This window comes from Oryctolagus cuniculus, chromosome 14 (genome assembly GCF_964237555.1).
Source record: "Oryctolagus cuniculus chromosome 14, mOryCun1.1, whole genome shotgun sequence".
In the NCBI taxonomy this organism is placed as follows: domain Eukaryota; kingdom Metazoa; phylum Chordata; class Mammalia; order Lagomorpha; family Leporidae; genus Oryctolagus; species Oryctolagus cuniculus.
In genome coordinates this window covers 68,984,597-69,004,277 of record NC_091445.1, presented here as the reverse complement: position 1 = coordinate 69,004,277, position 19,681 = coordinate 68,984,597, and the positions used below count along the sequence as shown (strand labels likewise).

The following is a 19,681-nucleotide window of genomic DNA, read 5'->3' as shown; positions in this document are numbered from 1 at the left end:
TCAAACTACTCGGTCTGTAGACGCTTTTTCATCATGATAAAGTGTCACAGGCCTGTCACCGCTATCCCAACCTCCGCTCGCGCCGAGACAAAGAATTACCAAGAAATCCGCCAGGGGGCAGTGGAGCGCTACTGAGGAGCTTCCGGTCTGACAGGTCAGAGGGTCCCCCACCCCCGCCTGTGCCCTGAAGGACCCGATGAATGAAGCTGAAAATAGCTCTACAGCTTCGAACCCCGTGGCTCCTAGCTCCAGGGTCTGGAGTCTCGCCTGAGTCCCGCGTTCGGTGGCGCCATCCCCCCTCCCAGCTTCCCCGCCGCTCCTTGGGTGCCTCGTGGGGACGCGGGCGACTATGTGGCTCCGCGCTCGCTGAGCCAAGAAGCGTGTCCTCGGATTTGAGAAAAAGAAACCCAACGAGGCGCTTTTAGTTCTCACCCCGCCATCCCAAGGTTCCTCTGAATGCGGGAAGGAACTCGCTACCTACAAGTTCCACCGACGCCTACTCAGGTATCGCTTTCTACGAGGACGGGGGACACTATCCCGGCGTGCTCTCGCCGACGCTGCGGGCTGGAGCCGCTCTGGCCGGCGCCCTGCGTCTCTATGGTGCGGGCCCGGGGGGGGGGGGGCGGAGGAGAGGGGCGTGGCTGCTGCTGGCGGTGCGGCTCGCTCCAGTCGTAAGAAGCGAGGGTGGGTACGGCTGCGTTCCGCCCGGGGGTGGGGCGGGCGGAGAGTGGACGCGGCCCGTGGCCTCCGGGGGCAGGCCGGAGGCTGGGACCACGGGAGTCTGAAGTCTGGAAGGTCCGCGTTGCGGGTGGGGATGGTGTCCTCCGGGAACCGGAGCAAGTGGGATGTGCGTGGCCTGTGGGCCGGCAGCGTCCGCTTTGCCGGGGGCTGCGCGTCGCCTCGAAACCGCCTTCCAGGTCCCCTAGATTCCCAGCCCCCTCCTAGGCTCCGCGGTGCCGGCGTTTCCCTGGCCCCGGGGCCGGGGTCCGGCGTCGGCCGCAGGACCCATTGCTGTCCTCGACAGGTGTAAGAACCCCGTCGCGCCCCGGATCTGTAGAGGTCTCAGTGCTGTGCTGCGTTACGTGGGCCCTTCCCTCAAGACAGGAGCGCTTTCTGCCCCGCTTTTTAAAAGCTGACACTTTAAAGCTATCGCATCGTCTCAGAAACATGTTGCGATTCAGGACTGTATATGTTTTATTCGTGAGGGTCATAGGAACTAAACATTTTGTGTGCGGAGAGCTGATGGCTGTGAAAAGTTTCAGGGAAGGTGAGCAAGATTGGCGTCTCCTTCCCCTGCCAGTTGGCTGCGTTACACTTGGCGTCTTGGCATTAAGAAATTAAACAGAGGAAGTTTCACCACAACTGCAGTTCGGCAAACAGGACTTATTTGTAAAGCAGCGTAAAGGCAGGTTGTGGACTTCGGACTGCTTTTACCGCAGACATTCTGTCACTAGTGAGATTTGTGGGGAGGGGGCAATGCTGAAGCAGAAAATGACGTCTGCCTTGGGAATCTGTTAACTCTTATTTGTTTTGGCAGAAACAAGGTCTAAGAGATTATTACCAACTAATTCGTGATAGCGTGTAATTAGAGACTAGGTAATTATGTGTATGTAGAGTTAAGGAACGGAGGGATTGCTTCTGTGTACACTCTGAAAGCCAAATAATTGAAGGCAGTTGCTTTAATGGGGACAGGGTTTGACACGCTTTGCCTAGTGCAGAAAGTAGCTCCTGCATGTGATTGAGAAAAATGTATGATGTGGGTGACTAAGTCAGGAAACTGCAGAATACTAGCTTCAGTTTGTAGGCTGAGGGGTGCTTATGTGCTTACCCTTTATATTAGTATAATGAATTATTAAACACCTAGCACATTTTAGATGTTACTCATGGCACATTTAAAAGAAAATTATAATCATTGGTCTTAAGGAACTTCTCCAACAAGAGTATGTAAAATACACATACAACTGAGGAGTTTACGAGACTGAGGAGTCCATTTTATTTGTAGGAGGAGGAACAAGAAATAGAAAAGGAAGAAAACAGTTTAAGAAGAAAGATGAGTACTAGAAATGGATACACTTCAGTGTCCTGGTCAGACAATAAATAGTAGAGGAAGTTTACTTGTTAGATTTCTTTCTCTCTCTTTTTTAATGTATATATTTGAAAGGCAGAGTTAGAGAGAAGAGGCAGAAAGGAATCTTCCATCTGCTGGATCATGCCTCAATGGCCACAGAGGGTGGATCTGGGCCAGGCAGAAGCTAGGAGCCTGGAGCTTCTCCTGGGTCTCCTGTGTGGGTGTAAGGGCCCAAGCATTTGGGCCATCTTCACTGCATTCCCAGGGATGCTGGCATTGCAGGCCGAGGCTTAACCTGCTGTGCCACAGCGCCGCCACTAGATTTCTCTCTCTTACATTCAATATCTTACTACATATCTACACCAATAATTGGAGTGGCATAGATGCCAGGAATCTGTATCCTTAGAATCACTGTTAAAATAGTGCTGTTCTAAGTATCTACTGCTTCATAACAAATTACGCCAAAACTAAGAGGCTTAAAAATAAGTAGCTGTTATTTCATTTTTTCCTGTGGGTCAGGGCTTTGGAAAAGGCTTAGCTGGTCGGGGTCTCATGAAGTTGCAGTCCAGATGTTGGCAAGGGCTGTGAGCATCTCAGCCTGACTGGGACTAGAGGCTCTGCTTCCAAGTCCATTCCTGTGAGCAAGCTGTGTATGCTTTCCATTTATAAAATGCATTTGTATTATCCTGTTATTGTATTGATTCCTGTTCACTTAGTATGATACAGTGATCTGAAAATAATAAGCTTTTCTTTTTTAGGTCATTTTAAATCTGGATCACCATTTCAATACTTGAAGTAATCTTTGCTTTTTCACTTTGATCATGACACTTTTTTAGCTATACAACCCTTTTAGAATCTGAATTTAACATAAAATGTAAGGATAGTAACATTTAAATATATAATTATCAAAATTGTTTCACGAGTGAAAGAAGATATATGCAATGGGCTTGTAGTGACATCATGAAATTTGCAGTTAAGTGGATACTGACCTTTTATTTCTGCCTCCTCCTGGCATGAGATTGAAAATATTCATAAATTTCTAATTAAATGCACGTCTAAGCATAGTCTGAGTAGCGGCAGAACTTTTGTATTAGGCCTCTGTAGTGCGTACTCAGCCTTGTATTCCGACACTCACCCACCTGACTGGCCTGTCTCCTTAGGGATGACTTACAAGCCATGGCTTACTGAAGGAGGGGAATATTGCTGCTCCAGCTCTCTGGCTTGGCCATTAATTTATTTATTTATTTATTTAATTTATTTAATGAGCATAAATTTCCAAAGTACAGCTTATGGACCACAATAGCCTCCTCCCCCCGCCCCCCGTGTCTTCCCTCCCATCCACAACGCTCCCCTCTCCCACTCCCTCTCCCCTTCCCCTTCACATCACAATTAATTTTCAATTATCTTTATATACAGAAGATCAATTTAGCGTATGTTAAGATTACCACATTTTGCTCCCACACAGAAACATAAAGTGTAAAATACTATTTGAGTACTAGTTATAGCATTAATTAAACACCTAAGAGTAATTGTGTATTAATTACAGAGCTCAACCAATAGTTTTAAGTAGAATATAAAATGCATCTTTTGCATTGTTGTGGCTCCCCCCCCCCCCCCGACCTCCCTCCCTCCCGTGGCCCTCCCCTCACCCACTTCCTCTCCCCTCCCCCCCCCTTCATCACGTTTCATTTTCGGTTACCTTCATATACCGAAGATCAATTTAGTATATACTAAGCAGGGATTTCAACAGGTTGCACTCACACAACCGTACCAGGTATAGGGTATTGTTCGACTAGTAGAGTTGTTTTTGAGTTTCATAGATAAATATATTAAGGACAGAGATCCTGCGAGGGGAGCATGAACCCAGTGACTCCCGTTGTTGATTTAACAATTGGCACTCTTATTTATGACGTCAGCAATCACCCGAGACTCTTGCTATGAGCTGTCTAGGCTATGGAAGCCCCTTGAGTTCACCAACTCTGAATTTGTTTAGTCAAGGCCATATCACAGTGGAGGTTCCTTCCTCCCTTCAGAGAAAGGCGCCTCTCTCCTTAATGTTGGCCATTAATTTAAGCTTTCCATGCCATAAGTCCCATCCAGCTAACTGGATAATGGCATTTTTCTTTATTTCAAGGAATATTTTATAAGCTATTAAAATGCATGCACTAAACTTTTGAACATACTGACTTCTTCTCCATTCATCTGTCCACTATTTACTTTCTAAAGTAGAGACAGTAATTTGTAACTATAAATCCTTTGACTATAAATCTGAGGTATAGAAAGTATTCATGACCGGCAGGAGAGGTTTTTTTTTTCATTTCGGTCATATCTTTTGGTTAAAAGCATACCTAATACTCATCATTTTCACATGCTGGAAAAATCTGTAAAAAATAATCCAATCTCAGTGCTTCTATTATTTTAACCCATTCACTTTGTGTGTATTGCATCAGCCACAGGCAAACAATATACCTGTGTTCACCTGAGTTCACTTTGATTTTGTCTGTAAAATTAGAGTAATAATAGTAGTTGTTTCTCAGAATTGTTCAAACAGTTAAGGAGTTAAGGCCGTGTTGTGGTAGGTTACAACAGCTGTAATGCCACATGCCACATGGGCACCAGTTCTGCTCCACTTCCAATCCAGCTCCCTGCTAATGGTTCAGGAAAAGCAGCAGGAAATGGCCTGCTGGAGCTCCTGGCTCCTTGCTTTGGCTTGGCCCAGCCCCAGCTGTTGCGGCCATTCAGGGAGTAAACCAGCAGATGGAAAAATTCTCCCTCTCTCTCTAACTCTGCATTTCAAATAAATAAATAATTCATTAAGAAATAGAATTGGTGGGGGGGGGGGGATAGCACTGTGGCATAGCAGGTAAAACTGCCGCCTGCCATGCCGGCATCCCATATGCAGTCCCAGCTGCTCTGCTTCCGATCCAGCTCTCTCCCATGGCCTGGGAAAGCAGTAGTAGATGGCCTAAGTGCTTGGGCCCTGCACCCACGTGGGAGACCAGGAAGAAGCTCCTGGCTCCTGGCTTCGGATCAGTGCAGCTCCAGCCATTGCTGCCATCTAGGGAGTGAACCAGAGGATGAAAGACCTCTCTCTCTCTCTCTCTCTCTCTCTCTCTCTTTGCCTCTGCCTCTGCCTCTCTCTAACTCTGCCTTCAAATAAATTTAAAGAAGAAAGAAAGAAACAGAATTCAGGAGTTGATCGATATAATACATGTAGAATAATGCCATGTATGTTGAAAGTAGAATGACATTGATAGAGATCTTCACATAGCTATTTATATCCAAATTGATATCTACATCTGCAGCAACAGCTGTATTTATACCTGCTTGATACAGTTGCACCAACACCTGTAATTACACTATCTATCAATATTGCCTAGAATTTTCAAGTAGTATTCATTCTATAACTAAGGCTCATGATATATTTTTTAAAAACTAAAAAAGCACAAATTTTTCATACAGACTTTTTATGTCAACTAATACATAACAATGAACATTATTTTTTATTTTTATGTTTTTTTAAAGATTTACAGAATTATAGAGGGGTAGAAATATCTTTCTTCTGCTGGTTCACTCCCCAAATGGCTGCAGTCACCAGGGCTGAGCCAGGTTAGAAGCCAGGATCTTCATCTGGGTCTCTCATATGGGTGGCAGGGGACCAAGTACTTGGGCCATCTTCCCCTGCCTTCCCAGGCACATTAGTAGGGAGCTGAATGGGAAGTGGAGCATCTGGGATTTGAACCAGTGCTCGTATTAGATGGCTTAAGCCACTGCACCACAATGCTGGCACCAACAAATTATTTTATATTGTACTATTAGTTTGACTAAGCAGATTGTACACACTTATTAATGCTAATCAATGTTATATATGTTAATGTTTTATTAATATATGTTAATAGTGTCATAAATATGTTCCTACTTTTTCATTACACTTTTAAGAGCATGACAATGTTAGAGTCTGAGTTGTGTACTTCTGGCTTTAACTTTTCCAAGTTGGTTTCATAGTCATAATATTAAAACATTTAGGCTGGCGCCGCGGCTCACTAGGCTAATCCTCTTCCTACAGCGCCAGCACCCCAGGTTCTAGTCCTGGTTGGGGCACCGGATTCTGTCCCGGTTGCTCTTCTTCCAGTCCAGCTCTCTGCTGTGGCCTGGGAAGGCAGTGGAGGATGGCCCAAGTGCTTGGGCCCTGCACCTGCATGGGAGACCAGGAGAAGCACCTGGCTCCTGGCTTCAGATCAGCGTAGCGCACCGGCCATAGCAGCCATTTGGGGAGTGAACCAACAGAAGGAAGACCTTTCTCTCTGTCTCTCTCTCACTGTCTAACTCTGCCTGTCAAAAAATAAAAATAATAAAAAAATTAATGTTTTTAGCAAAAGAAGGGAAAAAAATTTCTTGATAATACTTGTAAGCCCATTACTGGGAGACAAACCAAATGACAGTCCTTCAGATTTTTTAATGTAAAATTAATATATTTTTAAATAAAAAATTTATATTTTACATATTTTATAGGTTACCTTTTAAAATTTAATTATCTGTTGAGCATCTTTCTGTGTCTAAGACAGAAATAAGTATTTTTTAATGACTGCATAATGTATGGAATCTATTTCACTAGCCGTGTATTTCAGACACAGACGTCTTCAAAAAGTTCATGCAAAATGTGTACTATGAAAAACTATGCATAGATTTCAATAATTTTTGTACCCAGATAAACTTCTAATTCTGTGTTTTCATGGACTTTTTGAAGTACCTTCATTTATTATTTTTAACTTTTCCTTATACATGCTGAACATCCATGTATAGCTCTTCATATTTAAATAATAACTTTCTTTTAGTCTATTCTTAGAATTAGAAATGCTTATAGGTTTTTAAAATTTTTTTTTTTTTTTTTTTTATTTTATTTTTGATAGGCAGAGTGGACAGTGAGAGAGAGAGACAGAGAGAGAAAGGTCTTCCTTTGCCGTTGGTTCACCCTCCAATGGCCGCCGCTGCAGCCGGCGCACCGCGCTGATCCGATGGCAGGAGCCAGGATCCAGGTGCTTTTTCCTGGTCTCCCATGGGGTGCAGGGCCCAAGCACCTGGGCCATCCTCCACTGCACTCCCTGGCCATAGCAGAGAGCTGGCCTGGAAGAGGGGCAACCGGGACAGAATCCGGCGCCCCGACCGGGACTAGAACCCGGTGTGCCGGCGCCGCAAGGTGGAGGGTTAGCCTATTGAGCCACGGCGCCGGCTGGTTTTTAAAATTTTTTATTCATAGCTATGTTGTCTGCTAGGAAGGTGTGCCAATTTATACTGCCATGAAAAATCTATGGGAGTGTTCATTTGCCCACCACTACTGACAGAAACTATTAGAAATCTTTTGTTAATCTGAGCCGGCGCCGTGGCTCAATAGGCTAATCCTCCACCTTGCGGCGCCGGCACACTGGGTTCTAGTCCCGGTTGGGGCACCGGATTCTGTCCCGGTTGCCCCTCTTCCAGGCCAGCTCTCTGCTATGGCCAGGGAGTGCAGTGGAGGATGGCCCAGGTGCTTGGGCCCTGCACCCCATGGGAGACCAGGAAAAGCACCTGGATCCTGGCTCCTGCCATCGGATCAGCGCGGTGCGCCGGCTGCAGCGGCGGCCATTGGAGGGTGAACCAACGGCAAAGGAAGACCTTTCTCTCTCTGTCTCTCTCTCTCACTGTCCACTCTGCCTATCAAAAAAATAAATAAATAAATAAAATAGAAATCTTTTGTTAATCTGACATTGAAATTATCCTGTTTTAATTTGAATTCAATTACTAATAAAGTTGAAATCTTTTCATAATTTTTTGACCATTTGTATTTCTTCTTTTTCCAAATTGTCTTTTCATATACATCCATGTTATTATTAGTATGCCTTTTAAATTAATATTAAGAGGCTTTAATAAGTTTATGGCTACTATCCTTTTTCTCTTATAAGTGTTCTAAAATTCTCTGTCAAAATGTTCTAAGTGTCTTCCATATATTTGTCCTTAGCTTTGCCATGCAGATGTTTTATATTTTTATGTGATCCTGCCTATCAAATTTTTAAAAATAATTTAGGTAGCTGGGTTATATAGAAATCTGTTTGCAAATTCGTATAAATATCCCAATAGCTTTGATAACCAAGCTGATTACAAAAGTCATCTAATCATGGACATGCTCAAAGCAGCTAGTCAACCAAACTGATTCTTTCTTAATTTAACCAGAGAAATGGTCCATACTGCAAAACTCTATGTGGATGTGACATTTTAAATTTTTTAAGTTGTATAAGATTGCCTTATACTAGCCAGTGAATTTATCTAGAATCATGTGATGATGAACTTTCTCCAGTACTTAGCAATTATAGCCCTCTCTGACCTACTGAGTACCAGTGTGGACTGGTCACTTCCTGTTCAGTATAGTGTACCTGGGAGATTCCTCTTCTGAAGAAAGATCGAGCCTGCCTTGTCCTCTCCATGCTGAAAAGGCCATACACTTTTCCATTCTTCCTTGCGGCTAGAGAGTGAGATTGAACAGTCAGACACATACCCTCCCCCACAAGAAATTTTCTCTTGAAAGCAAGGAACCTTTTCTGGCAGCAGCAGAGAGTGCAGCACTGGCAGCAAAGTCAGTGGCCAAGGCTAGTGACAGGGGTTTGAGCTGAGGCACAGAGGAGCCTTCACCAGACCAGTTGTCTGATGTCACTTTGACTGAGGTTCTCGAAGGACAGCCTTGAAGCCTGCTTCTTGAAACCTGATAAGTCTGTGACTTCCCAATATCCTTTTCTTAAATGTGTTGTTTACACCACTGCCAGTGTTTTCTATTTCGTGCTCTTAAGAACCTTAACTGTGGTCCTCAAGGTTGTGTCTGAAGCTTACAAGAAAGTTTACCTACCACCTGGAGCACCTGGCTCATGAGGTTGGCTGGAAGTAACAGGTAGTAATAGCCACCCTAAGGAAAAAGAGGAAGGATCCATTACTGAAAGAAAAAACAACTCATGAGGCTACGGAAACAGGAGAAGAAAACTAACAAATTTACAGAGGTTCTCAAAAACTCATAGAGTCCTGGTCAAGTCCAGTAAAGACTCTATTCCTCATAATAATAATAAAAAGAACTATAACTGATAATAGGACCTGGGTTAAATAACACATCATTTTTATACCAATTTGGGATTATGTACACATGCCTCCCTCCCCCAAGTATACATATACTAGGTCTGGTTCTAGATTATGTATTCATCTTTCAGTATTCCTATTTCTCTGCTTTTTTCAAAAGCTTATTAGCATTTACTCTTTCAAATGAAATTTAGGATAATTTTGTAAAATTCCAGTAAGAAAACACCTTTATGATTTAGATGAAAATTGTATTAAATTTATAAATTAATTTGAAGATATTAACACCATCAATTTTTCTATACAATAAAACAGAACAACCATCAAAGAAGCAAAACTATTTTGCAGGTCAAAGAATGAGGGACTTGTTACAGGAGCTAGGTTGTATGGAATTGTGGGAGTGCGCAGAGCAACCTGTTGCCTCTGAGTCCACTGTTGAGCCTGAAGTTGCTACAGATCAGTTAGACTGGCAGGCAGGCAAAATGAAACCTTTGGAAACAAAATGGAACCCGTATTGGCCTCTCACCAAGTCCAGTTTTGATGCCATAGGAGATGTTAATGTGCTTGAGCCAGGAGCTGCACACGCAGGCCGAGGGAGAAGCTGAAAGATCTGATGGGAGCTGGAGGTCCAGCTGCTCTCCGGTGCCCACAGGTAAGCCAACAAATCAGCAACACATGCAAGCACCACAGTGTGCCCTCCATCACCCTTCAGAGTGAAAAACGGGGCTCCTGCTTCATTTCTGCCTTCGAAATCTCCTGCAAAGTGTCTCCTGCAGCCAACATTACCCAGAACTGTACAAGGAAGGGAGTTCTGGGAAGTATAAATCCAATTTAACTAAGTAAAGACAGAACATAGCCTTCAGAGCTCTACTCAGTTATCTTTTTTGTCCCAATAAAATTATGAGTTTTATTCATATAAATTTCCCATTTAGTTTATTCTGTAGTATTTTGAGTTATTGCTATTGTGAATGTTCATTTTTCCATATATTTTTACTCATGATTATTACTGGCATATTGAAAAATTATTAGTAGTATTTATCTTGAATTATTCATACTTTACATCTAAATTCCTACAGGTATTTATGTATTTATTTATTTGAGAGATGAATATAGAGAGATAGAAAGAGAGCTCTCATCCACTGGCTCTCTACCCAAATGCCCACAATGGCCAGGGCTGCCCATGTTGAAGTCAGGAGCTGGGAGCCCAATCCATGGCTCAGTGGTATTCCATGTGTATCACATTTTCTTTACTCAGCAGGTAATGGACACTTAGGCTATTTTTAATCTCTTGACTACTGTGAATAGTGCTGAAATAAACATGGAAACATAGATGTTTCATTGACAGATTGATTTCATTCCTTTCAAATATATACCCAGTTACAGAATTTCTGCATCATATGGTAGTTCTTTTTAGTTTTTTTGAGCAACTTCCATATTGTTGGCCACAATCACTACACTGATTTACATTCCCACCAAGAGTGTTCAAAGGTTCCCTTTTTCTCTACATATGTGTTTTTGCTGTCTATTTATTATAATTAGTGAAACAATGTGTTGGTAATTATTATTGACTAAAGTCCATAGTTTATAGTAAGATTTATCCTTTGAGTTTTAACTACGTACATTTTGGGGGTAAAGAAGTTGAATTTTTCATTTAGTATACTTATTTTGAGATCCATCATGTTTTTATGTGTATCACTTATTTCTTTATATTCCACATTTTGTTTACCATTCATATGTTGATAGATATTTCTCCAGTTTGGAACTAATACAGATAAACTTGCTATAAATGTTCACTTGTTTGGGGCAAGCATTATGGTATAATGGATTAAGCTGCAGCCTGCAATGCCAGCATCCCACATGGAGTCCCAGCTTCTCTGTTTCTGATCCAGCTCCCTGCTAATGTGCCTGGGAAAGCAGTGGAAGATGGCCCAAGTGCTTGGGTCCCTGTGACCCACTTGCAAAACCAGAAGAAACTTCTGGCTTCATCCTGGTCCAATCCTGGCTGTTGCGGGTATCTGAGGAGTGGACCGGCAAATGGAAGATCTCTCTATCTCTCCCTCCCTCCCTCCCTCTCTCTCTCTCTCTGTAACTCTGCCTTTCAAATAAATAAATCTTCTTAAAAATATTTCGTTGTCAGTATTTATGTACATGTACACTTTCATTTCTCTTCAGAAAATGCCTAGGAGTGGAATAACTGGGCATAGGGTAAGAGAATGGTTAACTTTTTGAGAAGCTGGAAAACTTTCTCCAAAGTGGTTATACCATTTTTCATTCCCACAATCACTGTATTGAGAGTTCCAGTTCTCCACATTCTTATCAATGCTTGGGATTACCTTAAAAAAAAAAAAAAAAGATTTGCTTGTTTATTTGAAAGGCAGAGTTACAGAGAAGCAGAGGCAGAAAGAAAGGTCTTCCATCTGCTGGTTCACTCTCACTCACTCCCCAAATGACTGCTGTAAAGCTGCCACAAAGCACACCTTTTTTTTTTTTTTTTTAGATTTACTTTTATTTATTTAAAAGTCAGAGTTACGGAGAGATAGAGATCTTCCATGCACTGGTTCACTCCCCAAATGGCCATAATGACCAAGGCTGGGCCAGGTCCAGTAGCCACAACAACCAGGGCTGGGCCAGGCTGGAGCTAGGAGCTTCATCCAGGTCTCCCACATGGCTGCTTTCTCAGGCACGTGAGCAGGGAGCCAGATCAGAAGTGCAGCAGCCAAGACTTGAAGCAGCACCCATATGGGATGCTGGCATTGCAAGTAGTGGCTTATCCCATCAGGCCACAATGCCAACCCTGGAAATACCTGTTTTTAATTTTAGACATTCTAATCTGTGCTTTTGGTATCACATTGTGGTTTCAATTTACATTTCCCTAATAATGATGTTGAGCATATTTTGTATAGTTACTGGCTCTCTATGTGTATGTCACCTTTGGTAAAATACTTTTTCAGATATTTTGCCCATTTTTGTACTGTTTGTTTTTCCATTACTGTGTTTTGAGAGTTCTTTACATATTTTGGATGCAAGTCCTTTATCAGATATGAAATTTGAAAATATTTTTCCCAAGTTGTGGCTGGTTTTTTCATTCTATCTCTCTTTTTTTAAAAGATTTATTTATTTATTTAAAAGATTTATTTATTTATTATTTATTTATTTAAAAGATTTATTTTAAAAGATTTATTTATTTAAAAGATACATTTATTTATTTAAAAGATTTATTTATCTTTTTTAAAAAGATTTATTTATTTATCTTTTTTTAAAAGATTTATTTATTTATCTTTTTTTAAAAGATTTGTTTATCAGAGTTACAGAGAGGCGGTGTGTGGGGGGGGGTGTCTTCCATTCACTGGTTTACTCCCCAATTGGCCGCAACGGCCAGAGCTGCGCTGATCTGAAGCCAGGAGCCAGGAGCTTCTTTCAGGTCTCCCCTGCAGGTGCAGGAGCCCAAGCGCTTGGGCCATCTTCTACTGCTTTCCCAGGCCATAGCAGAGAGCTGGATCGGAAGTGGAGGAGCCCACACTTGAACAGGTGCCCATATGGGATGCTGGCACTACAGGCAACGGCTTTACCCACTACACCACAGCACTGGCCCCCTTTCATTCTCTTAACATTGTCTTTCAAACAGCAGACATTCTTAAATTTGAAGTTCAATGTATCAAATTTTAGTTTTTTTGTTAACCAACTTTTTCCCATCCCTTCTTCCCAGCTGCTCTCCAGCCTCTAGTAGCACCATTCTACTCTTAACTTCTACAAAAGATTATTTATTTATTTTTTGATAGGCAGAGTTAGACAGAGAGAGACAGAGAGAAAGGTCTTCCTTCTGTTGGTTCACCCCCCAAATGCCCGCTACAGCCAGCGCACTGCATAGATCCGAAGCCAGGACCAGGTGCTTCCTCCTGGTCTCCCATGCGGGTGCAGGGCCCAAGCACTTGGGCCATCCTCCACTGCCTTCCCAGGCCACAGCAGGAGCTGGACTAGAAGAGGAGCAACCGGGACAGACCCCAGTGCCCCAGCCGGGACTAGAACCCAGGGTGCCGGCACCACAGGTGGAGGATTAGCCTAGTGAGCTGGAGCGCCAGCCTCGAAATATTATTTTTAGATTCCATTATTAGATTTAATGATAAAAAATCTGTTTTCTTCTAGTAATTTTATAGTTTTATATTTTAGCAGTGTGATTTGAGTTAGTTACTATATAAAGAGTAAGGTATAGATTGAAGTTCATTATATTTGCATATGAATATCCAGTTTTAGAACTATTTGCAGAAAAGAAATTTGTTATTGACTTATCAAAAATAAACTGACTCTAAACATACGGTTCTTTTTATGATCCTACGTTCTACTTTATCTATTTCATCATCTTTATAGCAACCCCACTATCTTGATTATTGTAGCTTTATAATAAGACTTAAAATCAGATAGCATATGTCCTTCAACTTAGTTCCTGTTTTTCAATGTTTGTTTCCTATTCTAGGCCCTTTATATTTTCAATTTTCAAATATATGGAATGACCTGTGTACAGTTTTATTGCAGGATGGAAGTTCAATCATACTCAAAAAATCATTTTGTTGTTTTCTTGTCTCAGAATTAAAACAAAACAATAGGAAACAAAAACTCAGTTATCGTACAATGTTAACTGTAATTGAATAAATGACTTCCACTTTCTGTGCCAAGTTAGAACTCAACACTGAATTACGATAGCCTTTTTATCTTTATTTCACTTACGGTTTTTGGTGAGAGGCAACAGAAATGAGGAGCCTTGGGAAATGCTGGAGTAGCTCAGAGAAGAAAAGGATAATCTGAGGAAGCTGGGCAGCTCTGAGAGCCTTAGAGACTGACCCTCAGGACTGACGTCCTCAAGATTCTCTCAGCTTTTTCTCTCGTCTCTGAGATTTTGTTTTCCTGGACTGTGTCATATACTGGAGAACAGCTTCTGAGAAGAAAAGGAACTTTCCCCACCAGCTTCACTTGGGGGAATTCTCGAAAGGAGTCTGATTGGCTGGGTGACCCTCATCACTAGATTAATGGTGTTACTAAGGGGAGGTCAGCTCTGGATAAGCGGTTTTCCCAAAGGAAGGAAACATTTGTCAGAAGGAGTATAGAAAACAGTTGTTGGTTGCACTTACCTTCCCTGTGATCCACATTGCCGAGAGAGCTGTCTGATGACCTCAAAGCAAGAGATTACAATTAGTAGAGCTTCTCAAATACCCCTTGGTATATACTGCATTGTTTTTCTACAAAGTTAATTGAGCCTGTGGCTTTGTAATATAACATGTAAAAGATGCCAGTTTCTAATTTGATTTTATATTTGTAAAATTACTGATGATGTTACTTTGTTTAAATGTGATATGGCAATCCATAAGCTTCATGAATATTTTCCTCTTCTTGCTATTTTAGGGTGCCAGGAATGAAACGACTGTATGACCCTATGTTTCCCATGGCTCTTCCCATATACTGACCTATTGTTTATAATGGCATCCGAGACTGAGAAGACTCATGCGTTACTGCAGTCCTGTAGCACGGAATCTCTTATTTCCAGCCTTGGTCTGGGGATATTTTGCCTAGTAGCTGACAGAATTCTTCAGTTTCCCATAATTCAGCAAAATGACTGGATTCGTGCTCTCTCAGATAACGCAGCACACTGTGTGATTGGCATGTGGTCTTGGGCAATAGTCATTGGAATCAAGAAGAAGACTGACTGTGGAGAAATCATTTTAGCTGGATTTCTAGCTTCTGTTATTGATGTGGACCATTTTTTCCTCGCTAGATCCCTGTCTTTAAAGGTAAGAAACGTGTGTCTGGCCTCCCCTTTAATTCCTTTAGCACCATTATACTGATCTTCCCAGCATCATTTAGAACTAGGGAGAATTAGTCTTATTTAAAACTAAGAAAGCCCGGGACCAGCGCCGTGGTGTAGTGGGTAAAGCTGCTGCCTGCAGTGCCAACATCCCTTATGGACACCAGTTCACGCCCTTGCTGCTCCACTTCCGATCCAGCTCTCTGCTATGGCCTGGGAAAGCCCTAGTCCCTATACTCTTCTTCCTCTGGGGAGACCCAGAGGAAGCTCCAGTCTCCTGGCTTCAGATAGGCCCAGCTCCGGCCATTGCAGCCATGTGGGGAGGGAACCAGTGGACGGCGGACCAATCTCTCTCTCTCTCTGCCTCTGCCTCTGCCTTTGCCTCTCTGTAACTCTGACTTTCAAACAAATAAATATTTAAAAAAAAACACCATTCATTCAATTGTTTAAAAACATTTTAAATATTTATTTTAGTTACTTGAAAGGCAGGCAGACAGACAGACATGGAGAAACAGAGAACTAGATCTTCCAAATGCCGTTTAACTTTACAAATGGCCTCAAAGGCTATTATTATAGCCTGGGCTTCCCACCATATCCGAGATGGAATTTGTCATGGCTTATGGATGGTCAGGCTGAAGCCAGAGCCAGGAACTCTATCCAGGTTTCCCACATGGGTGCAGGAGCCTAAATACTTGGGCCATCTTCCATTGTTTTCCCAGGAAGCTGGATTGGAAGCAGAGCACCTGGAACTTGAACCAGCACCCATATGGGCTGCTGTTGTTAGAGGCAGCATTGTAACCTGCTCTGCCATAGCACTGGCCCCTCATTCAACTTTTTTGAACAATTAGTACTTCCCAAAAAATGCACACAATCATGTTGCTGATCAAATTAATTTGCTAGCACACAGTGCTATGGATGCTCATAAAGCAAAGACCCACTAATTGCACCTAAGTAGTTCAGTGCTAACGTATAGAGGATGTCTTTACTCAAGTCTTTAAGGAAGTAATAGCAAATATTTTAAATGAAGTGGGGGGTGGGGGTGCATGTAATTCTCAGCTGTTTTTGTATCAGTGTTCTTTCTTCAGGACACTTACATTTGCCCCATTATTCTTTATGTTTTGAAGTTGGCATACAGCTCCTAGTTGCTCCATGAAATTGCATACCTTTAAGATGACTCTCAGTCCTGAGCATTGGCTTGAATGGACTGATTCCCTGAGTCCCTCCTGGAGCCACAGGCATGCATTTCAGTGGATTGGCTAGAGCAGCCCCTGGTGAAGATATTGAGAAACTTCATGGTGACATTTAACTATTCAGCAACCTGCCTCACAAATGAATAAAGTCAAAATGGTAGCTCAGATGATATTTTTTTAATTAATTTTTTGAAAGGCAGAGAGGAGAAGAGATATCTGCCTTCTGTGGCTCACTCCCAAATGCCCACAACAGCTAGGACTGGGCCAGGCAGAAACCAAGAGCCAAACACTCAATCAAGGTCTCCCACATGGGTGGCAGGGACCCAACCACTTGAGCCATCACCTGTTGCTTCCCAGGCTGTGTATTAGCAAGAAGCCGGAATCTGAGTTAGAACTGGGACTTGATCCCAGACGCTCTGGCATGGAATGCAGGTGTCTTGTCCACTGTGCCAAGCAACCAATCCCAGATAATATTTTCTGAATGTCTAATTTTCCTACCTTTTGTGTATTGATGATCTATAAACATTTCAGGAAAGAAATATAAACTCATAGAGCAACAACTTTTCTCTGTTACATTCACCACTGGGCTGGAAGACTGGCCAGCTCACCTACTAGTTGTTCAGTAAATATTTGTTGAACAAATGAGAAATTACCATTTCTTTCCATTACATGTCAAGTACCAAGTACTTCTCAGAACTTGTTTTGCTTACTTAGAAACACAATAGATAAGGAAACAGTCATTGCTGATGTCTAAGCAAATAAGGGGAAACTTTAAAAAAATTAATCACTCTATCAAAGACCTTGATTTCATCTTTAATGCAAAAGATATCCTTCTCACACTTTCATCTTCTTTACTTTATACATAATTTTGGGAAATATATTGTGAGGTGGCAAAGAAAATGTTTACCCTGCATTTCTAATCTATTCTGGAAACTATTTTACAGTGTTAAGAAGCATCTATAAAATTTTGTTTTGCCAATAAGGAAATGACAGCAGCTGCTACTTCTCCCCTCAGGCGGCTTTGACTCTTCCACGAAGACCTTTCCTTCACTGTTCCACTGTGATACCCATCGTGGTTCTGACCCTGAAGCTTATTATGCACCTCTTCAAGCTCAAAGACTCCTGGTGCTTTCTCCCATGGATGTTATTTATATCCTGGGCCTCCCACCATATCCGAGATGGAATTCGTCATGGCTTATGGATATGCCCATTTGGAAAAACTTCTCCTTTGCCATTCTGGCTTTATGTAATAACCACAGCATCTTTACCTCATCTCTGCTCATTCATTATGTGTTTAACAGGGACCAGACAAGTGATGTCTTCAAAACATGGAATTCGGATTGATGTCTGAGGTAATCAGATGATTCAGGTGATGAAAATAAATGGTAGCCATACTAAAGTGGCTATCTAAAATCACAGTTAGGTACTTCTATTATTTAATTATAATTCTTGAATCCTATTGCTCAGAAGGCATGTATAATTTTTTAAAAATCATATTTTTTATAATTCTATTTCTCTCATACTTGACACTTTAGTACAGTAATAGAGTTCTATTTATTCCATGATATGTTTTCTTTTTCTTTTTTTCTTTCTTTTTTTTTTTTTTGACAGGCAGAGTGGACAGTAAGAGAGAGAGATACAGAGAAAGGTCTTCCTTTGCCGTTGGTTCATCCTCCAATGGCCTTCGCGGCCGGCGCGCTGCGGCTGGCGCACTGCGCTGATCCGATGGCAGGAGCCAGGTACTTATCCTGGTCTCCCATGGGGTGCAGGGCCCAAGATTTTGGGCCATCCTCCACTGCACTCCCCGGCCATAGCAGAGAGCTGGCCTGGAAGAGGGGCAACCAGGACAGAATCCGGAACCCCGACTGGGACTAGAACCCGGTGTGCCAGCGCCGCAAGGCAAAGGATTAGCCTAGTGAGCCACGGCACCGGCTCCATGATATGTTTTCATCATTTTTTCTGTTTCTGACTTTACTTATGCTTTTGTTAGATGAACATCAAGTTTATTGGCTAGGAATATACCTCTAAGTCCATTTCCTGATGAAAATAGCTCAAATTTTAGGGTAACTATTTGTGGAAACAGCATTATATTTGAATCTACATTTTCCTGAGATATTTAAACAATGAAATGGCCAAAATGAGGTTATGAATAAGACATGTAGTGCATGCTGACATGTGTTTATTTCATAAATGTTGATCCTAACTAATTTGCAAAGTACTCTATGGGTTATGATTACTAGCAAAATTTGCTTCAGAACTCTTTTAGGATATCATCCTTGCAATATTCGTAAAAGACAGTAACATTAAGTCTTGATTATTATTCTAGAAGCCGTTTTAGAAAAGATTCATTATAATATGTTGAGTATAGTGAGTATAGTAACATTTTACTAAAATAGTATTTTTTATTATCTTTGCCCAAGAATCTCATGTTAGTATTTTAGCTGTTTGGGAAAAATAAAACTACATTTCACAAAATATTTGTTAACAAATAGCATTAGCAAAATATGTTACTTGGACCATAACCACAGAATTTGAATTCACACCAAAAAAAATCGGCAGTAATGTCATTTCAGATGTAAACTCCAGAATGTGTTATTCCATCTGTCTTAGTTGCTGTCAATTTGTTTACATATTATTAAAAAATACTGTACAGGTTAAGCCATTTTTTAAAAATCTGTCTCATACTGCAAGAGAAAACTTTTTTTTTTTTTTTTTTCAAAATAAAGTAGTTTTAGGAAATTTGCTTTTTTCCTTTGGTCTTTCAGGGTGATCTTCTGTTAACATGGTTAACCTTTATCAAAAAAAGGAAGATTTAGTTGCTGTAAATTTTACATTTGTACACGTTTATTATTTTGATGTTAAAATCAGTACCCCAAAGGTACCTGCTTTTCTTTGTGGCATATAAGTACCATCTGCTAGCTTTGTGGTTTATGACGCTGTTGATTGTGTGCCTTATTCTCTGAGAAATGGTGGGTGATTCATAAAGCAATGCCTTATCCAAAGCAGGGTTTTCTTATAGACTAAGTTAAACAGAGCTTTGTAAATTGTTATGAAGGTTATAGCTCTTTAGGGAAGAAACTTGTTTTTTTTCGTAATGTTAACATATTTATTCCATTATGTTGCTATGTTTTACAGTCTATTAGATTTTACAATCTGTTGTTTGTTGTCTTCAAGAATAATCATTATGTGAATTTGCTTTATTGATATAATAGCACATATAACAGTAGTAAATCTGATTAAATTGGAGATTTTTTTTAAAAAGCATCTGATTGAAGAAATACGTGGAAATAAAGTCTGTATCTTGTGTATCTTTGAGTAAATTACAAAACCCACTTCTTGTTCCTTCTCCATTTAAAAGAAATATTAAAACATAGGGCCTCATTTTAGAATGCCACACTGGCATTTCTGGAGTTGTCCTAACTTTATCCTTTATTAGAACAGGAATTCACTGTGACCATGACTCCTTGCTTAAACAATAATTACAGATTTTGTATATGGGTTTATCTCAGTTCCTACCTTTAGACCATCCTCTGTGAT

The 19,681-nt window shown here is 41.3% G+C and overlaps 1 protein-coding gene across 5 annotated transcripts; it reads left to right on the top strand.

Moving 5' to 3' along the window:
* Positions 1–127: 127 nt before the first annotated feature.
* TMEM267 (transmembrane protein 267) lies at positions 128–19,472 on the top strand. Of its 5 annotated transcripts, none has more exons than XM_008262169.4 (4): positions 128–504; positions 9,710–9,812; positions 14,555–14,940; positions 17,160–19,472. In XM_008262169.4, exons 3-4 carry the CDS (start codon positions 14,578–14,580, stop codon positions 17,493–17,495), a joined length of 699 nt encoding a protein of 232 aa, XP_008260391.2. In that variant the 5' UTR covers positions 128–504; positions 9,710–9,812; positions 14,555–14,577; the 3' UTR covers positions 17,496–19,472. The 5 variants fall into 5 exon arrangements, with proteins under 5 accessions (XP_008260391.2, XP_008260390.2, XP_008260392.2 ...); XM_017344709.3 differs by lacking the exon at positions 128–504 and adding an exon at positions 628–684; XM_008262168.4 differs by lacking the exon at positions 9,710–9,812 and having other exon boundaries at positions 367–504.
* The last annotated feature ends 209 nt before the right edge of the window (positions 19,473–19,681 follow it).

What these genes read in the sequence shown, in the direction of transcription:
- TMEM267 (XM_008262169.4), top strand. Translation starts at nt 14,578, where the DNA reads ATGACCCTATGTTTCCCATGGCTCTTCCCATATACTGACCTATTGTTT. An exon ending in CTAGATCCCTGTCTTTAAAG is followed by an intron (nt 14,941 to 17,159) that starts GTAAGAAACGTG and finishes TTCTCCCCTCAG; the next exon opens with GCGGCTTTGACTCTTCCACG.